The following is a 22,711-nucleotide window of genomic DNA, read 5'->3' as shown; positions in this document are numbered from 1 at the left end:
TGAAACACTATGCGAATCAGTTAGGCTTTGCCTGCCCTCTCTGTCGTTGACTGCTCCCTATACTCTCACCCTGACATCTTCTGCACAGCAAACCTTGTTCTTTATTGAAATCAAGGTAGAACAACTTGAAAAGAAAAGAGTGAAACGATCACTGTGAAGAAAAACAAGCGTTAACACTTTTACAGCCACTTTTCATTTTACCTTAGTATCTCTGCTAGCTGGGCAGCAGTAGCCCAGCCCCCACACAGTCGAGAGTAATCTTGTTTAAGTACCACCACACAGTATTGAACAAGATCATAATAGTAGAGGTCCTTTTTAATTTTCTGTGATTCTTTACCTCCCAAAGAAGTACTACTTAAAATTCCTGGGGGAGAAGAAAGAGAAAAAATTGTGCTCACTTCTGATCTAGAAGAAAGCAACTAAAATTATTTTTCAAAACATAAAGGCTGAGTATAAATATACATCTGAGATAAGTGTTAAGAAAAAGCTCGGTAACAATAATGTAGAACATACTTTAAATTACTATAATTCATTAATTTGTATGTTTACAGATATTATATCTAAGCTCATATTCCTGATTTCTAGTTACAGATTTAGAAGAGTGCAGCAAGAATACATGTATCATCTGACAGCCCATATGTATGAATTTGGTAGTTCACATAAAACTAAGAGGAAAATTGTGCATACTCTTGTTAACTTGATCATAAATATAGTCAAATGTCAGAGCTGGACATTCCTCACACACCCTTTCCATTGCCCATGCCCAGAACAGCACTGCTAGGATAGATCTTGCTGGAGGTAGTAGAAGGATATGCATAAGAGAGAGAACAAATTAATTAAGATTTTGCTTTTTCATATCACTGCCAGGCACTCATTCCCAGCCCCACAAACTCTGAGCCCAGAACCCCTCATGGAAGGAATCTGAACCATAGGAACTATACTGGAGTGAGAGTTCCTTTTCATTCAGATTCCAGCCACATCTGTGGGTCCCAAGCCAGTCATCAATTAAGGAAGATTTACAGGAAATTCTAAGTTATTGAACTTGTGTAGCCCCTAACAGATGTACATCTTTATTTACCTTTTATCTTCAACAGCAAAACAGGAACATCCTGATCAAAGCTTTCAGTGACCTGAGCAGCCAATGCCAATATCCTGGAATCCACATCTGTTGGCTTCATTTTCCCTGGGTCAGCTATATTTTAATAAGTCAGTAAACAAGCAGATAAGCGCAAAACTTTTAACATATAGTGCTTTGCAGATAATATATATCACACCTATAAGGATTGCCAGCTGTCTAATGGCACAAACCGAAACACCCTTGGCCCCACCCTGCCCCTTCCACAGGGCCCCTGCACTTCTCCATGGTTCCGTCCTACTCACTCCAGCCTCACTCCCCCACTTATTTTCACCAGGCTGGGGCAGGGCCCAAGTTGTGGAAGGAGTGCAGGCTATGGATGGGACTGAGAGAGTTGGATTGTAAGAGGTTGCTTTGGTCAGAGCCTGGGGATGCAAGAGGTATAGGAGAGGGTACAGGCTCTGGGAGTTTGGACATGGGATCCAGGATGGGGCAAGGATTTGGGGTGATGGGATGGTACTTACCTTCAGTAGATCCCCCAAGCAACCAGCGTATTACCCTGGCAATGACTCCTAGGCTGGGAGCCAGGCACTGTCCGCAGGTACCACCCCTGCAGCTCCCATTGGCTGCAGTTTCCAGCTAATGGGAACTGAGGAGTTAGCACTCAGGATAGTGACTCCCTCTTGCCTCATCACAGGGAGGGTTGTACTGGCTGCCCCCAGGGAACAGTGCAGTGCCAGAGCGAGCAGGAAGTCTGCCTTAGCCCCACTGTGCCACCAAACTGTTAGCACACAAAATCTCCTGGTTTAGCTACAGAACCTCCAGGAAATAGGACCTGATTCCAGGAGACTTTTGGTAAAACCAAGAGGATCAGAAACCCAACACACTCAGAATTGTTTAACAAAGTAGGAATCCATAATGGTATTGTGCACAGAGGATGTACTAGTGAATCTACAATTGGTATACTATACATGCATATAGAGAACATTTGATTCATAGGGGTTCTTATAGGACTTTTGGTCTGAGGCACACTGGTGAGCAGAAACAGTATTACATTTCCATCTCATCCTCCCAAGACTGCTCTGCTAATCCAACTTTGACATATTTGAGAGAGGACAAAAATTGCTGGGAAAATCCGATGTATTTTGAGCTTCTAACAAGTGTTTACATGCACAGCTCATTATTATTGATGATAGTATGTGACAGAACACAACAGACTTCCAAGACAATGCAAAATAATGAGAATGTTTAAACTGTTTGGGTCAAAATTAGGTTCACAGTAACTTCAGCTCAGTTTACCATTCATCATGGAGACTGAATGGTAGAGATGGCTCCAGAATGTTGACACTTGTTCCTTAAAAAAAAATCAGGAAGCACAGTCTTATGGCTAAGGAACTCAAAAGGGGCTCACACAATCTGAATTCCTAACTCTGTGAGAGATTCTTTGTAAGTTTCAGTAAATAATTGAATCTCTCTGTGCCTCAATTCCCATCTATAAAACAGGATTAATACTTCCTTTCTCTTGTTATGTGTTTTGTTTATTTAGACCCCAGTGCTGGAGAGAGACCTCATTAGCTTAGGCTGCAAGCTCTTTGGTGCATGGACCACCTCCTAATAATTATTTATACAGTGTTTACCACCTTTGGGCCCTGGAGAGTTGTGGGGCCCTAAAGCACTACTGTCATAGAAATAATAATGAATGTTCTAATGCGAAGGAAACAGGGATTAGATTCATGGAAGTTGGAATGCCTCGCCTAGAGAGGTGGCGGATTCTCCATCCCTACAGGTTTTTAAGTCCTGGCTCGGATGACTTAGTTGGGGTTGAGCCTGCTTGAAGCAGGGGGCTGCACTAGATGACCTCCTGAGGTCCCTTCCAGCCCTATGATTCTATGGAAGTAAGCCACACCTCTCAATAACTACAACCCCAACATACAAAGGACCAAAAAAAAAATAAAATAAAAAAGGCAGCAAGAGACTTAATTGAAGGCTGGTTTTTAAAGACTCATGATGAATAGGAACACATCTCAAAAAGCCAAGCAAAATGTCTTCTTTTTCTTTTTATCACCTTGTTCTCCATAAAGGTGTCTCCCTCAAAAAAAAAAGCAAATTAAATGCACCTTTCTTTATCATGCCTATATACATAAAGTTCCTGGCAACTTAACAGAACTCAGCTCGTCTTCCTCCAAAAACACGAATCAGGACACACTTCTAGGGTTATCATATAAAAAGGACACCCCTGAGAAGGAGTATATCTATAGCTACCAACTCACGTCGTACTAATGTGTTAAAGGGCTTGTCTACGCCAGCTCCCTACTTCGAAGGGAGCATGGTAAGTAGGGTGTTGGGAGTTTATTAATGAAGCTCTGCTGTGCATATGCAGCACTTAAGTAAGCAAATTCCACCCCACGGTAACTTCCAAATGTTAAACTTCAAAGTGACAGCTCTTGCCTAGCCATGGCTCATCTGCCAGGGTACTTCAAAGTCCCTTTATTCCTCAAAAATTTGAGGATGCGAGCCGGCACTTCAAAATTTAACACTTCAAAGTTGCCATGGGGGGAAAATGTACTTAATGAAGTGCTGAAGCACTTCATTAATAAACTCCCAACACCCTACTTATGCTCCCTTTGAAGTAGGGTGCTGCTGTAGACCAGCCCATAGTATATATCATACATTAATGCATGAGTTGGTAAAGACCCAGTGTACCTGCATACACTCCCTCTCAGGGGTGTCCTTTTTGAAAGGTAACCCCAACTCTACTTACTGGCAGCATGTGTGTGTATGGGGCGGGTGTCTCCTCTCTTTTGAAAGGTAACCTTAACACTGCTCCGGCAAAGAGTGAGTGAGTGAGTGAATGCATATAAGGCACACACTTGGGCAATTCCAGGTCCATTTTATGCAGAACAGTGATGACACACACACTTAGTCAACTCATTACATTAAAAAACCCACAAAAACTGGCAAGGCCCTGATTCTGCAGAACTCATCCTTAAAAGGGAACCTTGGGGATTGCTGGCCTCTTGTGGGCAAACCCACAAGTAAGACACGGTCTCACATCAGGAGGAAGGCACAGATCCTCATGCATCTGAAGAAGCGGGTCTTTGCCCAGGAAAGTTTATGCTCCAAAATATCTGTTAATCTACAAGGTGCCACAGGACTTGTTGTTTTAGAGGTCCTCCAGGGGGTCTCCGGGCCAATGGCTCACCTGCTGACTACCTTTAGGCTCCTGACTGCCCTTAAGGATCCGGCCCTAGGTCCGTGGAAAGTCTCACGGAGGCAGCACGCCCGCCCCCTCCGCCTTCACTTTACAGGACATCCGTGCCAGCTGGCCTAGGGCCTCGCCGCTCCTGAGGCCAGGCTCACAGGGAAGGGGCGGGAGGCGGCCAAGGAAGGACGGGGGAGAGTCCCCAGGGTGGGGGGACATCACGGAGGTGGGAGGGAGGAACCCACCTATGACCCCGCCTAGCAAGAGCTCTGGAGAGCCCCTCCCCCGGGGAGTTGATGCCGCACCCCAATAAAACTGCAACCCCTGCCCCAGCGCGGTTCGCATCCCTCACCATCTGGACGCGCCCCCACCCCGCGCTGCCCGAACCAACCGCCGCCCGGGTTGCAACGGCCGGCCGCAAGCCCCGCCCGCCCCAGCCTTGCCAGCTATGAGGTCACAGAGGCCTTTAGCCAACCGCAGCGTACCCCTGCGGCTGTAATTTGCATATCCACGTCCAGAGGCCAAGCGCGCAGACAAGAGAGCTGCGAAACCTGCTCCCCCCTTAACTGTGAAATCCGCATACGGAACACTGATGCCTCGCGACGGGTCACGACCCAGCCGTAACGGCTTCTGCCCTATGAGTGACGAAAGCATGATCAGGGCGGAGCTAAGAAGCAGCCGCCAGTAGGGGTACTGGGTGGGCGTTTCCTAATCCCGGCGCTAACCCTCCCCCCAGCAGTGGGCGGAGCCAGGAAAAAGCAACCTCCAATCAGGGGGCTGTGTGGGCGTGGCTCCGCCCCCGGCGTTGAGGGCATGTTCCGCGGCGGCGGGGGCTGCCCTGTGTCCCGATGGTGTGAGGCGGCTCGGGGAGCCGCTATGAACGGGGCGGCCCCGCAGCTCTTTGACCCCAAGGAGCGTGTGCTGAAGCTGGGCGAGAGCTTCGAGAAGCAGCCGCGCTGTGCCTTCCACACCGTCCGCTGTGAGTGCGGGACGGGGATCGGCCGCCGGGGGGAGGGGGCGGCGGTGGCGGTCTGGGCACCCGGGGCTTGTCCCGTTCGGAGTTAGGCATCCGTCTCCGGGGGCTTGGCTGGTCATTCCCCCGGACACCTCCTACCCCACCCCCCGGGACCTGATTGGCCGTGTCTCCGGGCGATCGCCGGGCCAGGCAGCACGTGGCTGGTCACAGCTCGGCGGAGATCAGCGTCCTCCTGCCACCCCGCTGCCCTTCGCACCTGGTACTGCCAGGCTGGTCAAGCCCCAGGGAGAACAGCGCCCTCCTGGCTCCCTGGTGCCCCCAGCCCCCCTGGTACTGCCTGCCTAGTCACAGCCCCAGGGAGAACAGCGCTCTCCTGGCACCACCTGGCTGATCACAGCCCTCAAGGAGATCAGCACCCTCTTGTCACCCTTGTGTCCTCCCCACCTGGTAGAGCCTGGTTGGCAACAGCTGTGGGGGAGCCTGGCACCCTCCTGGCATCCCTGTTCCTCCTTTCCCTTCACACCTGCCACTCAGTGCCTGGCTGGTCATGGTCAGCATCCTCCTGAAATCCATGTGATGTCTCCTACACACACACACACACACACACACACACACACACACGTCACCCCACGACCCTGGGGTGCTCAGAATCTCCCAGTACTTCTCTGACTTCTCGCTATACTGGAGTATGGCACTGCCTCACTGGTCATAGCTCAAAGAAGATCAGCATCCACCTGGAATCTCTGTGACAACTCCCCCCACCCACCCACACAAGCTACATCTACCCTACGCTTCCCTGTTTTGTTTCAGGAAGAAGGGTTCTTTGGAAAATGGGGTTTATTTTCGAAAGAACCCCATCTCCACAGCTGTTTTTTCTTTAGAAATAGTTTCTTCTGAAAATGTGATTGCACAATATTATGCAAATGACATGTGAGATTTGTAAGTCAGCACTTCGTTTGCATTTTCAATCTCGCTCCTTTGCATTCCGCTTTCAAAAGGGGAATGTAGTGTGGATGTAGCTACATTGCTCACTTGGCTGATCGCACCCCAGCGTTGCTCATGGTCCACTCCCTGGACATGTCATTGCTTGGCAGGTCATAACCCAGGGGATCTCTGAATCCCCTGGTGCCCTGTCACCCCTGCCGGAGCATTACTTCTCCACTCAGGGCATGGCACAGACTGATTGGTCATATCCACAGTGCATCTGTATTTCCCTTAACCTGAGCTTGCTGTTACTTGTCTGGTCACACCCCTGGGACTTCATCTCCCCCCAGACATGGAACTGCTTGGCCGGTCATACATCAGAGGAAATTAACACCCTTCCTGACACCCTGTAACCTGTTTGTTTGCCTATTTATTTCGTACAAGTGCCCTTCAGGCTGGGTCAGTGGCCCCTGATAGAAAATAGGTTCCCAACTACTGACTTAGAGCCTCTAACAAATAGCAGGGCCCCATTGAGGGAGACAGTGTATAGGCGTTTGGTAAGAAACAGTTCATACCTTTGTAGAGTTGACAATCCAAAGAAGCAACAGAGGGATGAGAGAAAGGGATGTAATATACAGCCATGATATGAAATGTTGAAGCACAGATAATCAAGTGAATTGCTTGAAGTCACAAAGGGAGTTTGTGGCAGAGCTGGGAACTGAACGTAGGTCTCTTAAATTCTAATCCAATATCTTGAATATAAAATCATACAATTTACAGCAGGTTGCAGTTATCGTTCATGAGAGACTCTGAGCTATACTAATGAGCAGGTGTGTGGCTAGTAAAGTTTAGGGTGAAGTTCACACTGCGTGCCTGTGTCTTTCATCTAGTTTTTCCTTTTGTGGGCACTAAGTTCATGTAACATGCATTAAAGGTATATTTATGGGAAATAATAGTGTCTTGTTACAATGCAACAAAAATCTCTCAATTTGGACTGAAGCCCTGTCCTTGGCAAGGGCAGGGCTTTCAACAATCATAAATTAAAAGTAGTATTGCCTCAAAGCTCATATGCCCTTCCTGAGTACATAATAACTATTATCCTTGAGAGGTGTGTTCTCACAGATTCTGAAGGTATCTAGGAAACAAATGCTGTTAGGATTATAGTTCTGGTAATTTAGGGCTGCCGCTTTTGTTCTGCTGTCTCAATATTTATAGAATGATCCCCAAGGTTCAGCGTCTCACATGTTCTCTGGAGATTCTCCTGTGTGCTCTCACATAGTGAGACGAGATGGGTAATGTATGTTCTGTGAGCACATTGAATCATATTTCATAGATGTGCCCACATTGTTGAGGAGGAGGGTGTAAAAGGAACCTAAAAGCTGAGAGTGCGTTTAAAGGGGTGCTGTAACTTGCAATTTGCTCGGCACCTTTAAAAAGAAAAGTAGAAATAGGCTCTAGTATTCCACCTGGCCTTAAGTTTTTCTGCTGACTTTTTGTGGGTTTACAATCCCTTTTTTCTTTTTCAAAATGTTTCTCTTCCCTGACATTCTGAAGAAAAACACGAGGAAACCGGCAACACTGAGTGCTCTGAAATGCACAAAATAAACAGAAAAGCCATATTTTTCCTCTAATCTTTCTTATTGTAATCCTAGCTGTTACACTTCTTACAAGTAGGTAGACTGGACACTTCTTGAGTCACCCATTACTGGAAAGGTGGGCCACAGTGCTAGTTACACACAAGACCCCCTGAAGACAGACATAGGCTCATTCCTACCACAATAAGGTCCAGAACTGAGGTGCTTAGGGTTGGTAAAGTGCTGCTCAGAGGCCTGTAACTATTGGAGCTTGTTTAGGACCCTGGAAATAAATTATGTGAGCTGTGTTAGCAGGGCTGACTACCTGATGAAACAAAATAATGTTCATTTCTAGTTTACCAACTCTTTGAAACATGCAAAAGGGAGAAGTCCATATCAGCACAAATGGAGACATTTTTAGGCTTCTGAGAATGACTGATAATAAAGGAGACCAAAATAAGTATATACTGGTGGCTTTTAATGATTCCATTTTAGAGAGAAATATATGTACTTAAAAACAACAGGCACAACCTTGCCAGAGTATATGGTTTTGACTTTAATACTTTTAATAGAGTAGGAGCATGCCGTAGTTAGAGAGTGCATATGTATTTCCAGTCTACTGTCCTGTTTTTAGTCACAGCTGTCTTCAACCTCCATGTTTGGGCTGAAGTTTTCTAGGGTCAGTCTCAACCTGAAACTAATTCTGTATCTTTGGGGGGGGGGGGGGGGGTGGTCCTTCAAGTATCAGCAAGCTGGCTTGCCCATCCCACTTTTATTTTTTTGGTGAATGTGAGATGAACAGAAAAACTTCCCTTATTAATCAAAATAAAAGTTTTTTCAATTATTTTTGAAGAGCTCTAACACCAAAACCTGATGAAATGTAGGTTGAATATCAGGAAAACTATCTGGACTGTGACATCTGTGGGTTGTGAAAAAATCTGCTAAGGTAATTGTGGATGCTACACAAGCAAAGATAATAAGTCATTGATTTTTAAATACCTTCCAAAACTCACCACCTTTAGATTTTGTTAAAAGTGTGTTGGTATTTAAGGGACTTACGAAAATCAGGTGGTTTTGTGTTTTTGTTTTTATTTTGGTTTTTTTTTTTTCTTAAATTCATAGATGACTTCAAGCCTGCGTCTATTGACACATCCTCTGAAGGAGACCTTGAAGTTGGCAAAGGTGAACAGGTGACAATAACACTGCCAAACATTGAGGTAAGGGCTAAATATTTTTACAGGGCAGAGACAAGGGTGCCATTTTGGGAGGGGGGCAGCAGTCCTGCATAATGGGATGTAATGGGACATAATGGCTGTTCTTCCCATTCCTCTGACTGTCCAGGAACAAGGGGAAAATGCATGCTTGTGTGCAGGTACTCTCTCATGGCCATTGAGGGGAGAGGGCAAAGGACTAACTCTCACAATTTGTGTACTCTCCCTGATCATCAGGGGAACAGAAAGAAGAGCAAACAGTGCCCTATTATGCGTGGCTGCTGCCCCACCCCACTCCCAGAATGGTGCCCTTGAGTGGGGAAAAGTAAAGGCTTTTCTTACTGAATAACCGTATCTGTTGAAAGTAGAAGGGTTTCCGCATTTTCAGGCTGCTGCTGTTTCAAGGCTGTACTTCTTTAAAGCATGGAGACAGAAATAAACACACCAGCAAATGCAGAATTGCAAAGGTTGAGTAATTAGACTGTCACATTAAGTGAATTCATTGTGCTGCAAATATGCTGTAATTGACAACCCTAAAATTCTCTGTCTGTAAAACAAGTACAGTGCAGACACTGGCTTGACATTATGGCACAATCCCAAAGTGGTGGGAGGGCACCCCCACTGAGAAGGATAATTTATTCTCCTGTAATCCCAGATTGCTCTTCTGATATTGTCAACAACAGTTCTAGTTTTTAATGGTAGTTTTGTCGTGTGTGTCTGTTAGCAACTGGATTTTGAGATTAGTAGCTTATTTCCAACTAGCTGGGGTGGAACGGAAGCTGTACTGAAGTCAGTGGCAGGGACAGGGACATGATGTCATCCTTCCTTACTATTAATCTGAGTTTCACTTGAATTAGTTGGTAACAGATTTTAAAAGGCTATAAATGATCAGTTGTGATGGTAGTTTTTATTATTGTAAAGGCTCTTTCACTGTTTATACAAATAAGTCTATTGAAATAATGCTAATTAGATATGTTTCCAATTTAAATAGGGTTCAACTCCACCAGTAACAGTTTTCAAGGGCTCCAAAAAACCTTATCTAAAGGAATGTATCTTAATTATCAATCATGACACTGGAGAATGTCGACTAGAAAAACTTAGCAGTAACATCACTGTGAAGAAAACCAGGTAGGTGACTACAGAAGAAACTGCTGTGTCTCTAACTCATTATGAAAATGGTTTAGGGCTTATGTACATGTATTTTGGCGTACACCAGGTGGGGTGTCTAGTCTTCAGCATACCAACATGTTGTGTATTCGCTGGCCATGTGGACCTTAGTGCATGTTCCTTTAGTACAGTTTGAAAAAGGCTATGTCTGCACACAGTAGAGAACTTTTAGTGTGAACCAGCAGGGACAACTTAGCCTGTTATTGCATGATACATGTGCACTCAAATTCACACCCTGGCTGATGTGCACCAACATACCATTTAGGCAAGTCCTTAGAAATAGCCGAACATGCATACCAAGCTTTCAGCAAAATTTCACTTTTTCAAATCTGGTCCTGAGGACCAAGTCAGGAATAGGGTTGTGCTGGGATGGAGGGTACAGACGTGTAATAGTGTGTCACAAAAAACAAAACAAAACACGCTTGGTAGGTCATCTAATTAGAAAGTTTTTGGGTACCACTCTAATAGCATTAGAAACCTAAAGCTGTAGTAATACAGTTTAGAAAAACATGGTAAATAGCTGCACACACAGCTCAGACTAGCGTGTAGTTCTTATTTTGTTTAAATATTGTTTTCTGGAATCAATTTAAATGTTTTGCCCTTTTGTACAGAGCTGAAGGAAGCAGTAAGGTTCAATCTCGTATTGAGCAGCAACAGCAGCAAATGCGAAATGCCAGTAAGACTCCAAATAATGTTAAAAATTCTCCACCGAAAGAAAAGATGTCTCCATCCTCTCCTATGGATGACATCGAGAGAGGTAAACTACAACCGTGCCATTTACTGTTTCCAAAGTTTTGCAGACATGCCAGTGCAAAGTTGAGAGCCAACGAAGTGCACGCTAGACGCTGCTACATAGGCAGCGTCCTCTGTAGTTTAATTGCTGTCTTGAGGAGAGAAGCAACCCAACACTATTGGAAACCATTTAAAGCTGAGACTTAAATCAGTTCATAGTTTTTTGACGGTCATGATGAGCATTGCTTTAGTTCTCATTGAGTCCTGCTACTGCTGCTCTCTTAAGCTACTGGCTCCATGGTAGAGCTGTGGCATTGAAACTGTATCGGCCAGTGCCCCACTTGTTTCTCACTCAACCTGTCCCTCCTCATTCTTTGTCCTTTGCAAACAACAACCTTTGGTTAAAATGCTTTATAGCTCTTTTGACTAAAACGCTGAATTTGTATGAGCTTGTTGTCCCGTAAATGTGGTTGGAGAGATTCAAACAGCGCTTTACTCTTCCAGATCAGATCAGACCTGCAGAAGTGATTCCCTGTATGGTTCAGAGACAATCAAACACTTGCATAAATCCTGTCTTTGAGAACAATGCCATATGCTGTGTTTTTGGGAGAGTTTTTCAGAAGCAACCTTTTTATTTTTAATTCAGTAGGAGAGGCACTTCTTTTCTTTTAATGGTGGAGGAGAAAAAAGCAGATGATAATGACTTGCTATGTTAATGCTAACAGGTGGTAGTTTTATTAATATGAATTGATATTGGCCATTAAAGGTGCTCGGCATTCTTTTAAACAGTTTTTCCACAGATCTCTCTCAATATATGGGTGCCTTTTCTTTGTGATTTACACCAACTTTGACCAGAGTGTCTTACGCCACAAAAAGGCAATTAAAAGTCCCTACGTTTGCAGAAGAAAGTGGTGCTCAAGTGCGTGAGAAACCTGAGAATTTTTCTCCATGGTCTGTTTGTTTTAAAACCAATTCTGAGTGAGTCACCAAAGCCCTGTCCCTATGTGCTGCCAATCAGATTTATTTGTTTGGCCACAGTAAATTATGTGCTGGGGTCTGGATGGTTTCCTTTTTGCTGTTCTAAATTTTTCCATAGTCCTATAAAAAGAATTAACAACGATTTAATGAAACTGTTCCATAACTTTTAAAATATGGGTAATTGCTGCAGGTATCCCACAATGCTTAATTTGGGATTAAGAACAATAAATGTCTAGACCAGGGGTGGCCAACTTTTTTTGCTTCAGGGACCACATAGCAATTTTTATATGTTCTGGGTGCCGAATAACAAAATAGCCCCAAGCCCTCCCCTCTCCCATCCCCGGGTTTAACTCCTCCCTTGCCCCAAGCTCAGGATAAGCGTACCTCAGACACAAGCTGTGCGCTGCTGCCCCCTGCTGCTCTTTCACCATGGCCGCCTCCTCCTCCTCAGCGCCCTGAATGGCTCCCCCCACTTCTCCTACTCCCTCCCCCACCTGCAGTGCGGAGCGCTCCCAGCCCTGTCGTGCTGAGATAATGGAACTCAATTTAATTAGTTTAACTACCGGATCCCTCCTGCTGGCCATTAAACCAATTAAATTGAGTTCCATTATTTCAGCACGGTGTGGCAGGGCAGGGAGCCAGAGGAGTCGTCTGTGGCAGCAGCGTGCAGAGCCGCATGCAGCTCTGTCGCTTCAGGTTGCCAACCCTGCACCCTACAGCCAGCTATGGCACCGCTGCCGGCTTTGTGGCACCAGATGTAAAGGCTCCATAGGCTGGATTCTGGCCCACAGGCCACATGTTGGCTACCCCGGGACTGATGTATACGTGTTGGTTATCCTGGCAAAGTGGCTACCAGCTGTTGCTGATGCACCTTCAGATGTTCCACTAAAATTCCTTTTTTTCACTATTTGTCCCTTGACTCCTATAAGACATCTGTAGAGATATTAAAAAAAGTCTGAAAATGAGACTTCTTAATCAGATATAGATATTAAGGTTGAGTTAGAGTTTGCTGCCCACTGGAGTGTGGGAGGTAGCATCTTGGCTGGCAGCCTTATCTGAAGCCTAATGCATCTCTGCTCTGAAAGAAGCACATGGCCTAATAATAAGACAGCAAAGAGTGAAGGACTGTTACAAGTAGAGTGATCAGGTTCCTCGTATCCCACACTTCACTCCTGGATATTGTGTCTTTCAATTCAGTCACTTATGCCTTGTAATAAGCAGCAGTTCCTTTGTTGTCTTCTCCTTTAAACTCTGAGACTCATGTTCCTTTGTTTCTCAGTTATTCTACATCTTATTTTCAGAGCTAAAGGCAGAGGCTAGTGTCATGGACCAGATGAGTAGTTCTGACAGTTCATCTGAATCAAGAAGTTCATCATCCTCTTCATCCAGCAGTGAAAATAGTTCTAGTGATTCAGAAGATGAGGGGGCAAAGCCTTCCCAGCCTATGTCAATGCCCTGCTTGCAACCACAGCCTATGTCTGCCATACCACAACAGGCCATCCCTGACATGGATGCCAGTCATAACAAATCTCAGGAGACTGGTGGCCATATGATGAATACACTAAGTAAGTACAGAAGTCGGTGCACTAAAAAAAGAACAATCTCTGGCTTCAGGAATGTTAAGAGAAACCAGAGACTCTGTAACTGTCTCTTTTGTAATTAAAATTGTGGGAAGAGCTTCTGGGGTTTGATTATTCAGTTGAGATCTGAATTAGAAGTTGGGCTAAAAGTTACTTGCCCAGCAGGGGTATTTAAATTAAAGCTGATGCAGTTTAAAATGTCATAGGCTGTACTGGCTCCCTCTCAATTGCATACATTGGAACTATAGGACAGTAATTTTGTGCTGAAAATGTTTGAACTGTCTAGGCACTCCCAAAACATATGTATATGATTTCCTGAGTAGATGATACTGGAATAATATTGTCCTGGTAATACTCAGTTGCAAGAGGGCATTATACCCCTGGTTGAGAACCTTTGAATTAGTAGATGTACCTCTGGGGATACACAGAGTTCTCCCAGGGGGTACATCAGCTCATCTAGATCAGTGGCTCTCAAACTGAGAGTGAGGATCCCAGAGTGGGTCACATGCCTGTTTTAATGGTGTTGCCAGGGATGGCATTAGACTTGTTGGGGTCTTGGGTCAAAGCCCAAGCCTTGCTGCTTGGTGCTTAAGTCTGAGAGCTTCCACCCAGGGTGGTGGGGCTCAGGTTACAGGCCCCTGTCACCTTGGGTAGTGGGGGTTGGACTTTTGCTTTGGCCACCAACTCAGGGTGGAGGGACTCAAGTAGGCTTAAGCTTCAGTCCATACCCACCATCCCCACCCCATCCCCGAGAATCATGCAGTCATTTTTCTTGTCAGAAGGGGATCTTGATGCAGTGAAAATTTTGAGAACCCAGATCTAGCTCTTTGCCTGGTTTTACAACAGGCTACATAAAAAGCATTAGCAAAGTCAGTACAAACTAAAAGGTCGTGCAGGTGATTCTGCATGAAGATTCTGACCTGGGGGAGGGAGGCAGGAGGAGTACAGGGTTTGTTTGGTAAGATGTTGTGATCAGGGCAGGGGAAGGGTTTGGGTGATGACTTCATTATACTGCTCTACATGCAAGTACGTATTGAAATGTAAGAACAATATTGATATTCAGGTGATTTTATAAGATGGTAAAAATGAGAAAGTAAGCAATTTTTCAGAAATAGCGTGCTGTGATACGTCTGTGGTTTTATGCCTGATTTTGTAAGCGAGTAGTTTGAGCTGAAACCTGGGGATGTGAAAGACCAATCCGATCCCTGACATGGGTACAGTAGTCTGGAAAGGATGAGGGCCACTGTCCTAGCCACACGCGGCTAACCCTCCGACACTCAGAAGTCTTGTGATTCATAGAGGCTTTTCTAAGTTACAAGGTGCCAGTCCCTTCCTATGTGTGTAGGGAAGGGAGGATGTTTCACACCTTTGTCCATGTTGAAGGGTGGGAGACTGCTAGCAATCAAAACTAATTCTCTGTGTGTTTTGCTTGAAGAAAATTATGACAAATGTAAAATAGTTTAAGTCCAACTGAAATTTTTAAATAAATCTTGTTGCCCAGAAAGAGGTATGTCACTGGTTTGAATAGCAGCAAGCAAACAGTTGACTTAGGTAAAAGTCTTCAAACAAAGCACCAAAATAAATATGGTTTACCTTTCCAGAGCTGCTGAGAACCTACTGCTGCCATTGAAACTGTGTTTGAAAATGGCTGCTTTTTTTTTTTTTAAAAAGAGAATGAGAGAGTAGATTCCTAACTGCAGACTCCAAGTTTGGAAAAACTTGGTTATAGGCCTTCATTTAATGATAATGTGCACTGAAGTTTTTAAGCTCTTTAGGTTGTTTATGCTGTGTATGAAATATTTTCGTCTTGTGTTTCATTTCTGCAAAGAATGAAAATTGGTAATGAGGTAGTTACAATTGTATATGATGTAGCTAAGATTACAATCAGGTTTCTGTTATAAGCTTTATTTTCACATAGCACTTTCTTCACAAAAATAAGATTAGACCGAAAACATCGGATTATTACGTAAAAGGATTAAAATTTTTGGTTCAAATTCCGTGGCCTAAAGTAGTGATGGACAATAATGTTTGATGGCAGGTGGGGAGCCGCTCCAAGAATTTTGTAAGTGGTCCAGGGCCACACTTTTGTATGTTAATGGAGGAGGTGTGGGGTTTCAAATGGAGGTTTGGTGCAGAAGTGGATTTTGGTATTGGAGAGGATTCTGACCTGGAGAAGGGAAGCAGGAATGGGTACAGGGTCTGGGACGGTGTGATGAGGTGCAGGAATTTGGGTTGTGACCAGGGGCAGCGGGGGAGGCAAAAGGTTTGGGTTGTGACCTGGGGCAGGGAGGTGAAGGGGAGTGCCAGAGGCGGGCTCCGGTCAGGAGGCGCTTATTCTAGGCAGCTCCCAGCCACAGCGAAATGTGACCCTCCATCAGGCTCCTTGCCTGCTGTGTCCCCACATGATGTTCAAAGCAGTTGGCTGCTGGGGCCATGTATATCTCTGTACCATACACACACTGGGTTGGAAAGAGACTTCGTGCACTTGCATGTGCCTGCAAGCATGGCCCAGGAAACTCCCATTGGCTGGTTTATGGCCAATGGGAGCTGGCATGATTGTGCTGGGAGTGAGGGCAGTGTGCGGAGCCCCCTCTCCCTCCCCACACGCATAAGGTGAAAAGGGTTAGGTTGAAACGCACAGGGGCCGTGTCTACACTTACAAAAAAACAAGGGTCCCCTGGGCTGCAGGATAGTGGTGGGCCAGAGGATCATGGGAGGCCAGATCCAAAGTTCTGGAAGGCTAAATGCAGCCTGTGGGTTGTTTTGCCTGCCACTGGCCTAAAGCAAATACTGATTGTAATATGAAGCCTAGTTTTAGAAAGTTCCATATATCTCGGTCCCTTCAGTCAGACATGAGAATACTTTCAAACTTGCCATTTTACACACATTTAGAAAAAAAGAATGGAGAATCAAATGTACGGTCTTACTGACTAATGGCTGGTTCATAGCTGGCAGAGCTCTCAGTGAAAGACTTACGCCCAAGTACAGGTGGCTCATGGCATCCGTTAAAACTGTCATAGTGAAACATTCTGATGTCTGAAACTAGCAGCAATACCCAAACCACAGCAAGGAGCCCAGGGTCTCTGTGGGGCCGAAGAGCTCTGCAGGGAGGGAGGTGGATCCTCTGGCCTTTGAGTGGTTTAAATCTTCAGGCTGGTTTAGATATAAAACTGGTTAAAATTTAGCTCAAATCCAGTTTACCTGTTAACAGCTCTGTAGTTCTGTGTCGCTTCCAGTTCCCAACAGACGCTTTTAAAATGTTGAACACACCATAACAAAGTAGTGTTCTGAGATGAAATGGCACTCTACCCTGACTGCTGTGAGGAGCACGGCTCACCAGATGCTCTTCTGAGGCACCACCCATGGAGTTGAGAAGCACAGCAGGAGTGGAGGAGGAGTAGTGAAAGCAGAAGCAAGGCATTTAGCCTGTGGACTCAAGTCCTAGGAGTTAGGAATCAGGGATCCGACACAGATTTCTCCTATCTCAAACAGTATCTTTTATGTAAACATATGTTTAAAACAGGGAATCTTAAGATAGTGCTGGTTGGTGATCTTTACACTTGAGGGATGGATTGCAACAAGGCTACTCAAATGCATACATTTTAAGCATGAGCATGTTTGCAGAGTCAGGGCACTAGAGGATTAGTTGGGGTTTTCTGTGTGCAGTCCTATTGATACGTTAAATTTAACGGTAACTTGAATTTTGTGGGGCATGGGAGGTTAGTCAAATAACTCAAGTCATACAGCTGAAGCTTTGCAAAATGCTGACAATGCAAGGGTTTATATCAAGAGCTCTGGTGCCTCAATATTGAAACTTATGCTGGGATCATGCAGGTTAGAATCTGTCTGGAAAGTTGTAGGCCTTTGCAAGGCCTGGGTACAAAATGGAGCTGTGTTTTACTTCAGGTTCTGTTTTTTCCTAACATTGGGAGGGGAACAGAACTTGTCTTATTGTGGAGACCTTGGCACGAGTGTCTTGGTTTGTCTATGATTAGCATTAGATGGCCTGCTTGGGTATGTGGAAACGGCTTTTAAAGGCTGTGACCATGTGAAAGGCTATTACTTGTTTTCTGTGGTGGACTGTGGGACAGAGACAAGAACAGCAGTTGGGGAACTGGAAGGGTAGAGTGGTAAAGGCAAATGTTGAGTACTACATGATTTCAAGTTCAACTGTAGCCACCTTCTTGCCTTGGAAAAAATGCTTTTATTTGAGTAGATTTTAAGCTATCTCTGCGTTTTTCATGTAAAACCAAAATGCAGAAGATTTAAAATGATATAACCAAGTAGTGAGACTACATTTTGTGTTTTTGTGGTTTTTTTTTTTTTTTTTTTTTTTTTTAATAAACTGTTTACAATCTTCCAATCCTATATGTTCTTTCTAGCTGCCTCTTGCATTACAAGCAGATGGTTTTTCACTGCTGTAGTCTTAGGCCGTGTCTACACGTGCACGCTACTTCGAAGTAGCGGTGCCAACTTCGAAATAGCTCCCATCACGGCTACACGTGTTGGGCGCTATTTCGAAGTTAACTTCGACGTTAGGCGGCGAGACGTTGAAGTTGCTAACCCCATGAGGGGATGTGAATAGCGCCCTGCTTCAAAGTTGAACGTCGAAGTAGGGCACGTGTAGACGATCCACGTCCCGCAACATCGAAATAGCGGGGTCCGCCATGGCGGCCATCAGCTGAGGGGTTGAGAGACGTTCTCTATCCAGCCCCTGCGGGGCTCTATGGTCACCGTGTGCAGCAGCCCTTAGCCCAGGGCTTCTGGTTGCTGCTGCTGCAGCTGGGCATCCATGCTGCATGCACAGGGTCTGCAACTAGTTGTCGGCTCTGTGGATCTTGTGTTGTTTAGTGCAACTGTGTCTGGGAGGGGCCCTTTAAGGGAGCAGCTTGCTGTTGAGTCCGCCCTGTGACCCTGTCTGCAGCTGTTCCTGGCACCCTTATTTCGATGTGTGCTACTTTGGCGTGTAGACGTTCCCTCACAGCACCTATTTCGATGTGGTGCTGCCCAACGTCGAAGTTGAACGTCGACATTGCCAGCCCTGGAGGACGTGTAGACGTTATTCATCAAAATAGACTATCTCGATGTCGCTACATCGAAATAAGCTATTTCAATGTAGTGTGCACGTGTAGACGTAGCCTTAGTGCTACATCACTTATGTGATCTTTGAAAGCCTTGTATTACTGACACTCGTCTCACCAGCTGGAATGAGTTTGTGTGCAAGAATTAATGCAGGCAGGACACAGTGGACTAGCTAGCTTCCCCTTCCACTTTCTGATACTCTATCAGCAGAAAAGATGCTGGGGATCCCATTTCATTAAAAACTCTGAGACAGACAGAGTGTTCGGTGCCCTGGTGCAAAGGGCCATCCTGTAACCATTTTCAGTGATAAAGCTTGCCAAGGACACAGTGCAGAAAAAAAAGTTTTGTTTAAAGGGACTTCAATCACTCTTACCTGAAAAGCCCTGATCTACCAATCTGGAGGTACACATCCATGCACCCCTTCTCCCACTTTATACTGACCCCTTCTTCTCATCTTCCCTCTTACATAATACAGTAGGGTCTCAACATTCGCAAACTTAATGTTCGCAAATTGAGTTGTTCGCCGGTGGCCGCTTCCCCCGCGACACGGAGCGCCGGCAGCTGCTGCTTCCCCAGGGCTCCTGGCAGGAGTGCCAGTGGCTGGGCTCCTAGCGGGAGCCATATTCGTGATATTCAACATTCACAAGGGTTCTCAACATGGAACCCTCACGAATGTTGAGACCGTACTGTACTGAAGATTGCAGTAACTGACAAAGTTAGGAGCATTTGTGAGTACTTTGTATATCGTTGGTTTCCTTGGTAGCTTTCCTATTTGTTTAGCATTTCAAACAGCAAAACCAGGAAAGATTCTTTTCTTGTTTCCTTTATTAAAACACAGCTCTATAACTACCTATTTGGCAGCGGAATAGAAGGGCTTATGCAGTACAACTAACGCATCTATAAAAATATACATTTACTGTTGACAATATCCCTTAGGTATGCCTATACTTACAGGAGGTATTGGGGGACTTAGCGCACCGCAGTCGATCTTCCGGGGATCGATTCTGTCGTGTGTGTGTGTGAAGATACTGCAAAATCAGTCTCTCGCCTTGGCCATAGACCCTGGTACTCCACACTGATAAGTAGAGTAAGGGACGTTGGTGCAAGCCCTAAAATCCCTGATCTACACCAGGGATGAAAGTTGATCCTGATACATCAATTTTAGTTAGGCACATGGTATAGCTAGAATTGAGTATCTGGGATTGACTTTGATCCCTAGAGTAGATCAGGCCCTAATTTCAACCTGTGTGGGAGATGGCGGTGGGGAGTGGTAGAAAAGTTGTCTAGTTGAGGGGGAAAAAATGGCAGGGAGAACTTACGTTCTGCTATGTTTAGAACTGTTGCAAGCTCTCAATAATCATGTGTCTGGTGTCGCATTTAAAAACAACTGCCATTGATTTTTCAGTGACAGTATACGTAAATATTTCCTTTGATCATTTGTTTTGCTGTCTTGCTCCACAGCTTGTCCTGTGTTTTTTTTAAGGTGTGCGCATATAGTGCGTTTTCATCTTGCATACTACTTTGCTCTTAAACAGATGCAAGAATCATTTAGATCTATGCAGACAACAATAACTTGTATACTATTTTATTTTTTTAATGAAACTGCATTTCCCCAACACCTTTCCTGCTGATAGAGTATCAAAAGGTGGATGAGGAAACTAGCTAATCTGCTGTGGTCTTCTTGCACTAATTCCTATACATAAACTCCTTTTATGGTGGGTTGAGTATGAACAGTGCATGGCTTTCAAACATCACACAAATGAGTAGCACCTTAGACTATCACTCAGGTAGTTAATAGCAGATGAGTGTTTAAATCTATCAAATGTTCTGGTGTTAAGTTTCCAGTAGAATCATAGAATTCTAGGACTGGAAGGGACCTCAGGAGGTCATCTAGTTCAGTCCCCTGCCTAAAGCAGGATCTGTAATTTGCCTTCATTATTATGCTTAACATTTGTGAATCATTAAAAAGTGAAATGTATAGAGTAATGATAACTATGTTTTAAATTTCCCTAGTACAATGATATATAGGATCCAGACATAAAATGTATTTCTTTATCTGCACAAATACATTTTGTACTAAGGCAACCAACTTCAGATATCCAGGCCACATAAACTGAACTGGTTTTGGTTTTTTTGTTTTGTTTGTTTGTTTTTGTTTTTTTAACCAAACATCTGCATATTAAGGATCAAGTTTCCACTTCTTCAAAATTGTCTGTTATATGTAACTTACAAAACTGTCTTATCTTTTGGATTTGGAGGTTCTGTGAATACTGTTACACAATGTCAGGCACAGTACACGCATTCTACTTCAGTAAAAAAAACATTGATGACAATTCTGTACAACTTCACCGGTTCTCTCACTTTCTGTATCTCAGTTCAGCTTCACAAATAGTAATGTCCATCCACATCTGTCATAGAATTATTATATAAAGTAACATTGATGCCAGCAATAGGTTCACTTTTTCTTCTTCCTTTTACCTTTTTTGCCTCCCTCTCCTAGCTGGCGATTTTGGTCAGCACCTCCCGTTTTTTGCGTCCTTGTTTTTAGTTTGGGAATTGTTTCTGCTGCATACAGCATCACCAATTTACATGTTGGAAACTGTGGCAAACATGGGTTGCCATCTTCCTGGCTGAGCTGAACTTGCCCTCCGCCCGTAATTGCACGTTGCGGTTCCATTCGCTCTATGGTACAACTTGTTCTTCTCTGCTAGAACATTGGGTCCAACTGCTGCACATACATCTTGGATCTCTGTAGATGTAGAAAATACTGGATGGTTGGGAGCGGTGCGGGTGGGGAAAACAACTTTTCTTGATGGAAAAATAGTTATTGTATTTCATTCACCTGACTTTGTCTTCTATTTTAGGAAATGACTTGCAGCTGAGTGACTCTGGAAGCGACAGTGATGACTGAACAAGAATATTGGCCTTAATAAAGATGCATCACCTCTCTTTGCTAAAGCTGTCATAGCATCTGTTTTTGCACTAAGGTTAGATTACCCCAGATTGAAATGAATGTCCTCAATTTTTGGAAATAGAGACATCTTAATTTTCTGCTGGCAAATCACATCAATGGTACAGCAGCACTGATGCCTAGTTGCTGCTCTGAATGCTTGTTAGTCTCTTCCAAATTACTGTAGTACAGTATCAGTTCTTACAAAAAGATTCTGGGTTTTGCCTCAACCACCTGTTGCACTTGAATCTGACTTAGAACAGCTAGGTACTTTATATAATAGATGCGGGACTGGGGAATTTCTAGTATTTATGGAGGCAAGTTTTCCTCCTGCCCTTACAGTTCAGGGCTGATCTCTTAACTTTTTATGTTGTTTTTTGTTTGGAGAGGGAGGAGATGGAAGGAGGACAAACTGAGATCTGATGTGTAAGCTACGTTTTTATTCTGTCCACAGTTCATAATGTTAAGGAAACTGCTGAATAATATGGTCCATTCTTGCAGTTCCAGTTTACAACACATCACTGAATTCTTAATTTAATTGTATTGTAGGACTTTTTTATATTTCTGAATCTTATGTCCCTTCAGGGATCTTGCCCTTTCCCTGCCTTTTCTTGGACCAGCTGGACTCCTTACGGCCTCTCCCTATCTGTATTTAGATAAACTATAAAGACAGCAATGAGTTTCCTTCATTGAATTCTGTATCTGAAATCATATAATTCCTTTCTGGGAGTTTGATTAACTTAATTTAATAAAGCAATATTTATAATTTTAATGGTCCTGATTGTCATGATTATGCAAATTCTGAGGTAATATGGATTGAATTTTCTTTAGTAGCTTTGCCGATGAGCTAACATGTAAATTAGAACAAGGTAATACAATTGAGTATGAGGTCTAAAATGGCTAGAACACAACATGAACATTAACAGGCGTGTTGTGAACAAGACACGAGAAGTCATTCTCCCGCTCTACTCTGCGCTGGTTAGGCCTCAGCTGGAGTATTGTGTCCAGTTCTGGGCACCGCAGTTCAGGAAGGATGTGGAAAAATTGGAGAGGGTCCAGAGGAGAGCAATGAGAATGATCAAAGGTCTAGAGAACATGAAAAGGCTGAAAGAATTGGGCTTGTTTAGTTTGGAAAAGAGAAGATTGAGGGGGGACATGATAGCAGTTTTCAGGTATCTAAAAGGGTGTCACAAGGCAGAGGGAGGGAACTCGTTCTTCCTTGCCTCTGAGGATAGAACAAGAGGCAATGGACTGAAATTG

The 22,711-nt window shown here is 44.4% G+C and overlaps 2 protein-coding genes across 5 annotated transcripts in view; one reads left to right on the top strand and one right to left on the bottom strand.

The window, feature by feature from the left end:
- IQCB1 (IQ motif containing B1) overlaps positions 1-4,820 on the bottom strand; it is a 45,661-nt gene extending 40,841 nt beyond the window's left edge. For 2 of the 4 annotated variants that reach the window (XM_075001260.1, XM_075001257.1), the window contains exons 1-3: positions 4,763-4,820; positions 1,079-1,192; positions 202-364 (exon numbers count right to left, since the gene is read on the bottom strand). In XM_075001260.1, the coding sequence (XP_074857361.1) occupies positions 202-364; positions 1,079-1,178 (263 nt within the window). In that variant the 5' untranslated portion in view covers positions 1,179-1,192; positions 4,763-4,820. Of the gene's footprint in view, positions 1-201; positions 365-1,078; positions 1,193-1,599; positions 1,623-4,277; positions 4,538-4,762 lie in introns of those variants that run through there. The other 2 variants (XM_075001259.1, XM_075001258.1) reach the window with 2 other exon arrangements.
- A 270-nt stretch (positions 4,821-5,090) lies between these two features.
- EAF2 (ELL associated factor 2) lies at positions 5,091-22,203 on the top strand. The gene is made up of 6 exons (XM_075001401.1): positions 5,091-5,256; positions 8,874-8,968; positions 9,954-10,090; positions 10,741-10,886; positions 13,141-13,404; positions 21,366-22,203. Exons 1-6 carry the CDS (start codon positions 5,091-5,093, stop codon positions 21,410-21,412), a joined length of 855 nt encoding a protein of 284 aa, XP_074857502.1. The 3' UTR covers positions 21,413-22,203.
- Positions 22,204-22,711: the final 508 nt, after the last annotated feature.

Source organism: Carettochelys insculpta, chromosome 8 (genome assembly GCF_033958435.1).
Source record: "Carettochelys insculpta isolate YL-2023 chromosome 8, ASM3395843v1, whole genome shotgun sequence".
Taxonomy (NCBI): domain Eukaryota; kingdom Metazoa; phylum Chordata; order Testudines; family Carettochelyidae; genus Carettochelys; species Carettochelys insculpta.
The sequence above is the reverse complement of the archived record's forward strand: the minus strand, read 5'-3'. Positions and strand labels throughout refer to the sequence as shown.